This window comes from Pelodiscus sinensis, chromosome 2, assembly GCF_049634645.1.
Source record: "Pelodiscus sinensis isolate JC-2024 chromosome 2, ASM4963464v1, whole genome shotgun sequence".
In the NCBI taxonomy this organism is placed as follows: domain Eukaryota; kingdom Metazoa; phylum Chordata; order Testudines; family Trionychidae; genus Pelodiscus; species Pelodiscus sinensis.
This window is the reverse complement of record NC_134712.1, coordinates 69492491-69506462: the sequence shown is the minus strand read 5'-3', so window position 1 is coordinate 69506462 and position 13972 is coordinate 69492491. Positions and strand designations below refer to the sequence as shown.

Here is a 13972-nt window from a genome sequence, read left to right as displayed (position 1 = left end):
AAAGCAGCTGGATACTGGACAGGTCTGGCTTTTGAAGTTAACATTTTTGAAGACTCTTATAGTGGTCTGGAGAATGCAGGGATAGCGGAAGTATTGCCATAAAACTTTGAGAAATAAGACAGGTTATGTCTACACTGTGATAAAAACCCTGCAGAACCAAATCTCAGAGCTTGCGGTCTCTGCCTTAGGCTTGTGGGGCTTGGGCAGTGGGACTATAAAACTGTAGTGTAGATATTTGGCATGGGCTGGGCTCTGAGACTCTGCAATGGGGGAGACAAATCTCAGAACCTGGGTTCCAACTTGAGCATGAATGTCTACACGGCAGTTTTATAGCCCTGCAGCGTGAGCCTGAGTCAGCTGACCCAAGCCAGCTGCACCTGTGCCATTGATCTTTTTTTTTTTCCCCACAGGATAAACCAGCAGTGGGCAATAACCAGCCCATGAGCTGGATGTAGTTGCCAGGGTTAGCCCCTAGCGGGCTGCTGCCACTGGTTTACCTGTGCCTCTGCAGGTATGGGTGCTTGCAGCTCCTGTTGGCTGCAGATCATTGTTCCTACCAATGGGAGCTGCGGGAAGCCGTGTCCCAGTCTGTGCCGCTTCCCGCAGCTGCCATTGGCCAGGAATGGCGATCTGCAGCCAATGGGAGCTGCAAGTGTCCATACCCACGAAGGTGCAGGTAAATACAGCAATGGCGGCCCACCAGGGGCTAATGCTGGCAAACTGCCTCCATCTTATTAGCCACTCCTGGTGTAGACATACCAAAAGTCTACTACTGTTAACCCATCTATGTTAATTGCTACAACTATACAAACATAATTATCTCTTTATTAGTTTGTTCACTCACTGTTTCCATGTATTCTATATTCCCATCCACCCCACTCACAGAATGACCTTCAGTTCAGCAGACCATGGCATGTATTGTTTTGTCTCCCTGTGTAGCCTGATGTTTGGAAATGTTAAATGTGATATTATAGGTACTCAGAGCTTCTCAGGGTCAGATCCTTAGATGGTAAGATCCACAGGGTGTAGTCAATGTCTCCTTTTACTTTTCATGCAACTCTATGTATGCTGTAAATGTTCCCTAAATAATACATTAAAATAGGACAAATACTTCATTGGGGCAATTCAATTGGAATGAATGGGTTTCAAGTCCATTTTTATAACAGGTTTGTGTTGAGTATTTTTTCCTGTTTTGAATTATGCCAGTAAGAGTGATGAGCTCCAGCTCTGGAATTTAGTTTTCCTAAACCATACAAACAAAACTGGGGAAAGTGTAGGGTCAGGTATTATTATGACTCCACTGGTGCTCCAGCCCCACTGGGCGAGGGGAAGGGACAGGGAGAACTGAGGTTCAGGGATTCCCATAGGTCAGATTTACTTTTTTTGGGTTCCAGAGTTAGTGGAATTTGTGGACTCCCTTCAGTTCTGTGGTGGAGACAAAAATAAGGAGTTCAGTATGTGGGACAGGGCTGCCAGCAAATAGGATAGGGATGAGGGTGCAAGATCTGGACAAGAAGTGGGGTATAGGAGGGATGAGAGTGAAAGGTTAGGGTGGAAGGTAGGGTGATGAAGTAGGCTGGAAGTAGGGAGTCTGGCTGGGGGGAGGGTGCAGAGCAAGGGAGGGTGTAGGAGCAAGCCGTGGGTGCGGGGTCTTTGTGGAGAGATAGGGAGTGAGGGGGGTTGTCTGGGCATGAGGAGGAGTGTTTACCTTTGCACCCCCATTGCTCCCAAGCACTGCCCCTCTGTTGCTATCATTGGCTTGTCAGTGGGAGCAGCAGGGAAAGCTTCTGGACAGCGTGTCACTGCGCTTCTGTTCCCCCAGCCAGGTGGGGGAGGGAGGAGCTCAGCCTTCCCCCTGCAGCAGGGAGCCTGCGCTGCGGCTCGAACCTTGTGAGTTCCGGCAGGCTGCTCAGCATCACATTGATCTGGGGGCTGTCAACCGTGAGGCTCCAGCAGCAGCATGGGCTCCCTGCTACATGGAGTGGGGGGTGGGACTGTGCTTTGAGAACCACAGACCGCACTTTGAGAACCACTGTTCTAGGCACTCTACTGCACATAAGACCCAACACCTGCACAGAAGAGTTTCCAATCTAAGACAAGAATCAGCACAACTGAGCGAGAAGGGAAAGCGTACGACATACAATCATTCTATTGTCTATTTTTTTTCAGTATCAGCTATCTTTAACTGTATCTTTGGCTAATTTCCCAGAGACATTGCAGTAGATGATCTTGTGACAGGATCTGAAGCAAGAGAGGATAGTGGCTTTTGTGAACTTGATTGGGGTAGGGCTTTCCATATGTAAATGGCATCATGGAAGAGAACACAAAGATTGTTGGGGAACCAGATAAATAGGTGTTCTTTGGCTGGCATTTGGCTTTGGTGGAGTAGAAAGGGCAAAGACTATTCTTTGAGACTATTCGCAGAGTTGCGCCATTCACAGACAAGTCAAGGTCAATAACTAAAAATTCATGGATGTCTGTCATCTGTCCCTGACTGAAAACCTATGATAAAATGGGAAATTAGGAGGGTCCAGCAGCTGCTAATGTCCCCCCACAGTGTCCCTGGTGGCTAAGAGTGCAGGGTCTCCCCTGCCATGGCCAACTGGGAGCTGTGGGGTCTGCTCACACACTGCCTGCAGTGGCTGGGAACTGCAGGTCCTCTCTCTCTCCCCCGTTGTCATATTTGGCAGCTGAGGGTGGTGGCTGCCAGCTGCAGAGGGACTCCCTGCTGCTCACATTGGTTCAGTGCTACAAGGTCTCCCTGCTACCTATGATGGCTGGGAGCTGTGAGGTCTCCTGTTGCCTGACAGCTGAGAGGAGTTGGGTGCCTGCCAAATGACACTTCAAGCCATCCTGCCCTAGCGCTGAAGCAGAAAATGTCATGGAGGTTTCTGGAAGTCACAGATTCCATGACCTCTGTAACCTCTGAGACTAAATCTTAGCATTCTGATCCATTCCCGTTTTGTGTTCTGCATGTTCCCACATTGTGGAGGGGTCCTGTTTCCCAACAGACATCTGAGAACATGTGGAAATCCATTTGTCATCAGCATACAGTAGTTGCTAAACAGAGCTTTTAAATCCTCTCTGGGAAATAAGTGACAGAGACATTCCGCTAACCTAAACAACACATTTCAAACTAAGTACTGTACTATCTAAATGACTTCTAGCTGAACAGCCAAATCTCCTCTCATTTGAACAGCTGGAGGAAGCCAGGACCAGAGACTGCTGGGAAGCTTGCCGGTTTGAGCTCAATATACTTGTAGCTGTATTGAACCAAGCTTGAAGTTTCTGCCAAACCTTTGCCTCCTGATTTAACTAGAAGGCACAATAAGAGCATGTCTATACTCCACAGAAGATTGAAGCTGTGGTGATCGATTTTCCAGGGTTTATAGTATAGATCCCCTAGAACTCAAAGGGCACTCCCATTGGTGCTGGTACTCCTACTTTTCATGAGGTGTAAGGGAAGCCGAAGGGAACATTTACTTCCGTCAAACTCCTGCTGTGTGGATGGGGATTTAAGATATGTCAACTCCAGCTATACAATTTATGTAGCTGGAATTGCGTATCTTACTTCAACTTCCCAATGTAGTGTAGAACAGGCCTGAGTTAGTACTCAGCAAACCAATGGATGCAGAGAGTCTGAGGTCATATCCATATTATACAGTTTAGCTAAAATTGATTTTAAATAGATCTAATTCAAACAGTATATACCCTTTCTGTAGACACACTTCAATAGGTTTAAATCGGGTGGGGAACCTTTTATGGGCCGGGGGCCACTGACTCACAGAAAAATCAGTTGGGGCAGGGGGCAGTGGGGACTGGAGTGACAGTGCTGGGGAGGGAGGAGCCCTGGCTCCAGGGGCCAGATCCAGGCAAGCTGTGGTCCGTGACTGTCCCCTGGGCCTTAGTTTCCACACCCCAGGTTTAAATCTTGTTTTATTGGTTTAGCATCATTTGCTTAATTTTAAATAAATGTAAATACCTGTATCTTAGGTGTTTGAATAGATCAGTTTTAAATTAAATATAGTAAAATGACTGTGACTTTCTAGCCTATACAAGTCCTTATACTATTCTTGACTTGCATACATTGACATCAATGGGAGCACCACATGCATATTTAAAGATTCAAATTCTCCCTGTGAAATCAATGTCAAAATTCTCATTGCCTTTAGTGATACAGTATTGGGCTTGCAGGGAAGCACATATTATGTAGATATTATTATCCTGACTCCAAAATATGACTCGCTCAGTTTTGGAATGCAAGGTTCATAATTAGGACACTATTGTTGCTGGACTTTTATAAATGAGTGTTTGCTATAAGTTAAAAATGTGTGTAAATGAAAAGGGTCTAACGCATAGCTAATATTCATTGAAACCTTTTTATGAAGTTAAAAAAAAAGAAAAGAAAATGGATTTAAAATGTAAACAGCGCCTTGCAATGCTGTGAACCCAAGTGGATTCCTTTATGGTTGGTTGAGACCAGAAAGTGAAGGTTAATGCAGTAGACCAGGGCTACTCAACTTTGGAAGCCCCAGGGGCCACAATGATATGCACAGCATATGCTGAGGGCCACAACTTAAGTGTGGTTGCAGCTGCATGCAAATATATGCAAATAGTTTCTTTCACACTTGTGGGCATGAATACAAAGATTAAGGCGAGGCTACACAATACACAGGCCCCTTTAAGTCAGTTCTGCTGATATTAATAAAATGCAATATTTACCCGATTTCCACTCATATGACAGCACTTTTAATGGGCAGTGACAGTCCAGGAATTTAACTACTAAAACGCATATCAACAGAAGACCATTATATTGACTACTTTTTGTTTTGGCTCCCACCCGTGGGCCCTGTATTGAGCCCTGTCTAACCCAAGCCTCACTGTGGGCCACAAACAAACAGGCTGCAGGCCGCATGCCGTCCATGTGCTGCATGTTGAATAGCCCTGCAGTAGAGGCAGTGCCAGATTTATGCAGAAGCTAAGTAAGCTACAGTTTAGGGCCTCAGATTGAAGGGCTTCTAAATGCAAAATAATTACTAGTTTTTAGTTGCATCCTTGCCTACATACCAGTTTATATGCAAATATAAGACTTTATTATTTGTATTTCATTGTCCTGTCTGTTAGAATAATACGCATTTTTTGGTAATGCTATGGAGCCTCTTAAACTTGACATACCTTAGAATCTCAGCATGTCTTAATCCGGCTTTGATAGAGCCAGAGGCAGTGTTCCCTGTAAGCTGTGTGCTTGTGTGGCCACTCAGGGGAGATTCCAGTGCCTTCCAGCTGATTAGCAGAGCAGCATTGGTGTGGTGGTGCACATTCACACATGCTTCAGTGCACATAACAAAATCTATTCTGCACATGGATGGAAAAAATCCACAAATGAATGGAAAAGATTAGCGGGAATACTGAAGGCCCAGTAATAGCAAGAGTGAGTGCTGTACTCGAATGAAAGTAATGAAACAAATCCATCTAGTTTCACTGTCCAAACTAAGTGTATATTTAAAGCATAAATGGTGAACATAAATTAAACAATTGAACAGCTGATGAACAATGGTGCTAATAACCAGGTAATTATTTTTTATAATTTCCACCCAGACAATGTCCCTTTATGTTAATCACTATGAACTTTCAATTATTAGGACATTGAATTGTTCTGAGTAAATGCTCTTGGCGACCATCACAAACATAAAGCAAACCCCAACAACAAACTCTTGAGAACTATTTATATAAGAGCCAATAATCAGGCAGGATAATAAAACAATGGTTTACAAGAAGCCCAAATAAAATCCAGTGCTCTTCTAAGCAAGATGGCCTGTAGCTAGTCAATAGGTAAACATTCTCACCACATAAAGTGAGGTATTAGAGTCACTACTAAAAAGAGGAAGGCAAATAAATCTGAACAAGCAGAACAGCCTGTGTTCTCATGCAACTCAGTCCTTAGAAAATGACCTGACTTGGATTTTCCAAAAATAACTTTAAATCCTTTAGTCATTTAAAAATTGCTCAAAATTAAGAGAAAACTATATTTGAAGAGGCAAAATGTTGTTCTCTTTAATTAAGAGAGTTGTTTCCAAAGGAGACCTCCATATTATGATTAAATCCTTTGCAATTTACAGTACTTCAATACAAAATTTCCATTGAATTAGAGACTAACAGGACTAGCACCTATATTTTCATTAACAATTTCAAGGCAACCAAGCTTTTGGAATATTTGTTTCTTATCAAATAAATGTGTCTTGATGAATTCCTGTTGATTAACGGGCAGATATGTTTTGTTCTGCATTGCTTCAAGAATTGTGCACACAGTTCTTATTACTATTTAGGGGAGCTATGCAAGATATCTGTATTCAGATGGCAAAAGAATCTGAAACTTTGGTGTCATTTGAAAGACCCCAGCATTGTGGTATGGTATTATCTTTAGTGATCCAACTGGAAAAAAATGTTTGCGTGTGTCTTAATAAATGAAGACCTGTGCCTTCTCTGTAACAGTGGTATTTAGGTAATACCACTATGAAATCCAGTTCTGCATCCCTCCCTTACTCACTACTCATAGGATTTAGATCCATAGTTAAGTATCTGACTTTTCACGTTTGAACTCTTTAAAGGGACTTTGAAAGAGACAAGTTAAATGTTGCTTAGAATGCAGCTTGGTTGGTGAAGCCAAGGGACATGTTGCATAATGGATATAACTCCACTTTGGCTTGATGTCTTCCTAAACAGCACCAGATTGGAAAGGGCTGAATTTGGCTAATTATGTTTAAATATCCCATTGCCATGTAACTGTTTTATAAACAATACTGCTGCATGCTTTTCCTTAAAGCAGTGTTCTGTCTCAGAATAATGGACAAGTAAAAAAAGAAAAAAATGGCTGCTGATGTTGAACAGAAAGTCAGCACCAAGGGATGACATTTTTTCCTTGTAGTGAGTTGTCTCACAGCTGTAAAAGCTAACTTGTGATAATTCAGGCTCTGCAGTTACAATAGCTGTAACAGACTCTTCCTGAGCCCTGGCAGTCAAGAACAGTTAACCATATAACAAGCCAGCTGTTTCTGCTACACTAATGACTTATTTGAGAACTCTTAAGGGTGTTTCATTGGCTATTACAATAATTTGAAACACCCATCTTGCATGCTAAATAGCAATTTTGAGGGCTGAGGGGACAGCAAACCCCAGATACTCTCTGGCAGTGAAGAAACAATTTTTCACCAATAAAAATAACTTGTAGAAGCTGCTGTTGTTCCATTGTAATCAGTTAACATTGCTTTCCACATGTTTTGTATTTACAAATTATATACGTCTTTCATGTACATCTCGTAATGCAGGAAATAGTTAATCAGATGTGTGCATTCAAATCTAGTGCACGATGTGCAGCGCATTTTGAAATAGTGTGACTAACGCTCTATGCAGACATAGCTTGCAATGCAGATGTGTAGGCTTTTGAGTATATTTTTTGTATTCTATTTAAATGTTGGAGAAACAGTGATATATTTTTAAGTAACCCAAGTATAAGAGATTTACCCAACAGCACTTTTGCCAGCCATCTCATGGATAGTATCACCTTTACTTATTTCCTTAGGTCATGGTTGAAAGAATTTGTGTAATTCAATGAGAATGAGAGTAGCAGAATCTGACTTGGTTCTACCAGCCTTATTTGCACTGAATAACATTAAATTCTGCATGCAGTCCTGCTGCCTGGCCATGTAAGAATGTGGCCACTTGATTTGTATTTGGCCATAACAACTGAGGACTGTGCATTATGTCTGTTATTGCCTGAAGCCTGTGGGGCTTCAGTAAGAATAGAATACTGCATAGGTCAAGGGGGCTTGCAAAGGGAATACAGCACTTTGCTCCTGCATATGACTATTTAAAAAAATCCAGTTCAGATTAGTAATGGTCGAAACTCTTTGTTATTTCATAGTTTCTAAATGCCACATGGGAAATGAGTTTATTTGGTAACACATCACAAAACTAGCACTACAGCTGGCATTATTTGGTACTCTCAGTAGGGAGGGCAGCAACAGAAAGAAAAGAGATATTGGATTCTTCTTGTACCCCTCAATGTGGAATTTTCAGGACAAGGTTGAAATGTACATGTGTAAGTCAGAATGTAGATAGGTTTATCCTGATGTTAAAGGATTTTGATCTCCATGGTTATCACATAGGCATGTTTAACAATGAATAGATTATCTAAAAAGAACGATAATAAAATAATAAAACAACATGGGCCAGGTCTACAGATAGTATAAACTGAGGTAATTCCAGTATATGTCATTAGAGGTTATTTTAGAATTTTACAGACAATATCTTTATTTTACGTCATTTTCCATAATAAAAACAACCTGCCCCTCAAATACCCCTTCCCCCGAGGAGTATCTATATAATTTGTAATTAATATACAGCAGAGCTACAACCCATGAAGTTTGCCCAAGGACCTTAAAGATATTATAAGTGACTTAAAAAATTTCTTATATTTGGTTTGTCAGCAGTCTTCAAAAGCTCATTCCCAGTCTCCACCTCTACTATGAAAACTACAACAAAGTTGAGTCGAAGCTTGAATTTTTCCAAAGTATTTTACTTCAAACTCTCTAATTTAAGACAAATTTCCAGAGGAATTTAGTTCAGATTAAGAGTTTTTTTTAAAGTGAGAAAAGTCACGGAAGTTGATGAATAGCTTTTACAACATCCTGCCATGCATATGGTTGAATTTATCATATATCTTGACACACAGAGAGGCAAAGCTCAATAAGCAATTTTATTGGGTAATTACTTTTTTATATTTGCAAATAAAACAGATTGATTTCCAGCTTGAAGTAATTTACTAACACATTATAAACTCGTCAGATGCTAACATGGTACAGTATGCCTCATTTCCTGTTTACTAAATATTCCTTTGGATGTCTGTTTTGTGTCTTTCAGGTTAAACCTGGAATTGTTTTTTGCCAGAGATGTCATGGAGCCTTACGTAAGATTCCTCCACTTAAGGGAAAACATTGCTTCACTGGCTCAGCTTCTTGTTAGCACCAGCCATGGTGGATTCCCAGTGGTTTATAAACCCAAGCCAGACCAATCAGAGGTATTCCTAGGAACTATTACAAGGTAAAACATTATAATGCTATTTCTTGACGTAGTGTGGCCTGTCTGGCCATCTTTCAGGTTATGAAAGGAATGTTTCACACTCTGTGCTTATTAAGATTATATAGTGTAAATACAGGGCTTGGTCCTGCTTTCATTGAAGTCAACAGAAAATCTCCCTTTGATTGAAGCAGATTTGGGATGCTGATGTATGTTATATCAGATGTTGCTTAGAGTGTTCCAAAGAGGTTCTCCTATGTGGTATGTGTGGGTCCACTGGAAATGGAGAATTACCCCTTGAGGGACACAAGAATTATAATGCCAAAGGAATTAGGAGATCAAACTAACCATAAAAATAAGACAAGTCAAAAGAAAAGTAACCTTCTGAGTAATCACAATCATCTTCCTTTTTTAATATGTGTTTTACTGGAATTAAGCACTATTAAGATAAAACATATCATAGTCAAGATAAAACAACAAAGTGAGAAGCACAAACAACAGATAACTCTGTCATAGTGAGGACTATTAAAGGGCGAAGAAAATCTCCTGATAAAGAAACTATTGCTGAAACTCCATTTCGTAAAAACACAAGTTTGACTCTAGCCCTGCAGGAATGGACCTTAAGGTCGATCTCCATTCTTGGGAATGGGTGGGTCAGGAATGGCAGAAATTGCTGCTTAATCAGAACCATACTTATTATGGGGCGGAGTGAGGGGAGAGGGAAAATAATGCACAAAAATGAGGGTAAACAGGAATTCACATATCCAATGCAATACAATATTAATCCATGTAATCACAATAGCATAAATATGCAGCTGCTCAGTTTCATTTTATAGTGTCTTCCATCGCTACATAAAATCTTTCGTTGCATAAGTTCCTAAAACTCTTGAGTCCTCACAAACTTTACTTAAAAACAAGGCCTTTCATCTTCTTCTGGAATTCTATCACCATTGGGGTGGAAGCCAGAAGCAGTTTAATAACAATATGAGGATACAAATACTGTATCCAACTGAACAAGCAGAATGAAGGCAAAGGCTCTTCAACTGAAATTTGGCTAGGACTTATTCTTAGAAGAAATATTCAAGGATCTTTATGAATCATCAGGTCACGTCAAGATTATATTTATTGTCTGATTGAATTACCCCTTGGACTATACAGGGCTACCTTGGCACAGCTGCACTGGTGCTAAGGTTACACTGTCTATGCATTAGTGAAGATGCAACTGAGCCTACAAGAGAGATTCTTCCATTGGCCTAGTTAATCTACCCTTAGGTCAGTTCAGTACATTTGAACCTCTTTAATCTGGCAACCCTGGGAAACAAGGTTTGCTGGTTTAAAGATTCTGCCAGGCCAGGGATGCAGTCAGGGGGCTGGGTGTAGGACACTTACCTACACTTACCTGGCCCCCACCGTTCCCAGGCACCAGCCCCACCGTTCCCAGGCACCAGCGCTGTTACATGCCGCTGTAGGAGTGGTGGGGAAAAACCTACAGCAGGGCATGTAACAGCACTGCCATTCCCCCAGCTAGGGGGAAGGGGTAGTGGCAGGGTGCAGAGCTGTTTCTGCTGCCACTTGCTAGAATCTGTACCACAGGTATTCCTGAATTAGGGATAGCCAGAGTACAGAGGTTACAGTGTATAACTGTGTCTCTCAGGGTGTGGCTTTTTCACACCCTTGGGTGATGATGTTATACGGCTATTCGATATCAGTTTGTAGTGTTGACCTAGCCTCTGCAAGTTACAACTAAAATCCTCTTCAGACTGACACATGAGAGGTTTAGAAAGGCCACTTAGGAGATGTGTATCATAATCTCTCCATTCTGTTGGAAGGGTCTAGCCAAGAAGCATTGCCTCAGTTCCTAATAGGCCGTGCTGATGACTGCTGTACATTCTTGCACAAAACCTGCTAGCCAAATTACTATCCCAAAATGAATGCTCAGCTTGAGGCATATCGTTAACTCTTTTTGGAAAGGATCACATTACCACCTCCAGCCCTACCTTGATGAACTAACATCAGAAAGTGTGTATGAGTTCAATGACGGGGGGCGGGCGGCTGGTAACATTTAAACAACATCTTTTTCTGTGGCTGCCCAGAAACTGTCCTTCCCACACCCTAACCATTCATGTGTTTTTCCTGAGGGCAATTGGAAGTAACTCTGCATGTACATAAGGTCCTCTTTAACATTTTAGTGCTAGCAACTTGAGAATGATGAGCTTTCAGCAGGATCAGGCTGCCCACGTATTTTGAGTGTTCCAGTTATTAAAGCCTCAGTCCCTAAAGAGAAGAGCACTTGATTTTAAACCTGGTTTTTAGTGTGATTTGGGTTAAATTTGTGTAGTATCTAGCAAAATGAGGCTCTGATTGGGGGCTCCCAGGTGCTGCATGTATGTACTATACAAACATAATCCAAAGATAGTCCCTGTCCTACAGAGCTTACAATTTTGTTTTTAGAGGTCTGTTGCTTAGCTGCTTCTATTTGATCATTTTTGCGTTTATCTCATGGCTTTATATAGTCTAATAAAGTTTAGGTGTCGTTGCTGGTTCCCTTGTGCTATTGCTCTCATTAATGTTATTAATAAACGATGGACCATTGAAACAAATCCGATGGTTGACAAGCTGCAGTCTGAGCGGGTTGGAAGATGTTGCATAACATAAACTAACGCATTCATTTATTTCCCAGCTGTCCACTGCTATAAAATGAGAGCTCGTGCTAACAACTGCTCCAGTCAAATGTTCATTTACAGTCTCACTGTTTCCTTTAACTCATCATGTTACCTTGCAGTGAAAGTTGTAGGCTGTGGATGAGTATTTTACCTTCACACACATGCCTTCATTCTCTGCACCATGATAGAAACAATAATAGTTGAAACCATGTGGGAACCAAAGAGGCTTCACCAGCACATCTTAGAGACCCACATTTATAAAACATTTCTAGTTACCAATCCCAGGTAACCCTTGTAGAATAGTAGCTTGCTAAGAACTCTTCCATTATTTATTTCTGTCAAAAGAAGAGTCATAGCAATTAGTACCATATTTTACAGGTGGATGAATGGAAATTATTTTTCTGTAGGATTTGTAGTATAAATGATCTATGATCTGAGCCTCATCTGAGAAAAAGACCGAGATAATACATGTAGGCTGGGGAGACAACCAGAAGTAGAGAAGGTTGTTCCAACATTTTAGAATTTAACTTTCTTCAGTGGAGCCCTGCAGGCAAAGAAGGCCCAGGGTATAGGCTGAATTCTGGTGTCCTGAGGATTCTAGTTAACAACTTGCCCTTTCCAGTGTCAATCACAGCCAAAGCTTAGCGGGCCAGCTTAAAGGTGCCTCAAAGAAATGAAAGTTGTGGACAACTTCATTGTATTGCTATGACTCTCCTCCACCCTCCTGAGTGGAATACTGTATAGCCATTGTCTGAATCTATCTACTGAATTTGTGAAGAGCCAAGGGATCATTAAAAAAGGAATAGAGAATAAGACTAAGAATATCTTATTGCTACTGTATAAAACCATGGTACTCACACATCTTGAATACTGTGTACTGATGGGGTCGCCTCATCTCAAAAAAGATATATTGGCAATGGAAAAAGTTCAGAATAGGGCAACAAAAATGATTAACAGTTTGGAATGGCTGCCATATGAAGAGAGATTAAAAATATTGAGACTTTTCAGCTTAGAAAAGAGGAGACTAAGGGGGAATAGGATAGAAGGCTATAACATCATGACTGGGGTGGAAAAAGTGAATAAGGAAAAGTTATTTTCTTGTTCCCATAACATAAGAACTATAGGTCACCAAATGAAATTAATAGATAGCAGGTTTAAAACAAACAAAAGGTAGTACTTCTTCAAACAATTCACAGTCAACCTGTGGAACTCCTTGCCAGAGGATGCTGTAAAGGCCAGGATTTTAACAGTGTTCAGAAAAAGAGCTAGATAAATTCATGGTGGATAGGTCCACCAATGACTATTAGCCAGGATGCAAAGGAATGGTATCCCTAGTCTCTGTTTGTCAAAACCTGGGAATGAACGACAGGGGTGAGATCTCTTGATGATTACCTGTTCTGTTCATTTCCTCTGGGGGCACCTAGCATTGGCCATAGTTGGAAGACAGGATACTGGGCGAGATGGACCTTTGATCTGACAAAGTATGACCATTCTTATGTTCTTAATGGCCACAGATAGTTAGGACTTGATTTTATGACTTACCTCCTGCAACACAAGGCATGTCTATACCACACTTAGATACCCCTAGCTAGCCTGTGGCAGCTGACTTAGGCTCAGAGGGTTCGGGCTAAGGTTCTATTTAATTCTGGTGTTGACTTTTGGGCTTTCAGGCTGAGCTCTGGGACTCTCCCTCTTTGCAGGTTCCTAGATTCTGGGTTCCAACCCAAGCCTGAATGTGTGCACCACAATTAAACAGTCCTTTAGCCCAAGCAAAGACAACTGGCATGGGCCAGACATTAGTTTTTAATTGAAGTGTAGAGAGACCCACATTGTCTTGTAAGATCATGGTGAGAAATGCTTTAGAACTGATTCAGAGGGAAGAGTATTGCTGATTGAATCTAAGAACCTATTCACTGTCGCTTTGATTTCATTTAGAGGTCTCTCCTACAAGTATTGAAGCTGCTTGACCTTGCGTATGCTGTGAGATTTGATGAGATCACAAGCCAAGATAGTGTGATTATAGACAAAAATCATTTTCTGAATGTTTTTCTTTACAAAATGTACAGCCCGTCAAGGTTTTCACACAGGCCTGTGTTGATGTTGCTCTTACATTATCAAATTGGTTTCCTGTGGCACAAAAGGTGATGGTAATAATAGGTAAAAATAAATCAGAAAGAGAAAGAAAGAGGGAAAAGTAACAGTTCAGCCATGATCTCTGTGCTGAACTAGCTGCC

The 13972-nt window shown here is 41.4% G+C and overlaps 1 protein-coding gene across 1 annotated transcript in view; it reads left to right on the top strand.

Moving 5' to 3' along the window:
- Positions 1 to 13972, top strand: part of LOC102462787 (chloride channel protein C-like) — a 111887-nt gene that overhangs the window by 75279 nt on the left and 22636 nt on the right. The window contains exon 13 of the mRNA XM_075920717.1: positions 8920 to 9099. Coding sequence (XP_075776832.1) covers positions 8920 to 9099 — 180 coding nt within the window. The remainder of the gene's footprint in view (positions 1 to 8919; positions 9100 to 13972) is intronic.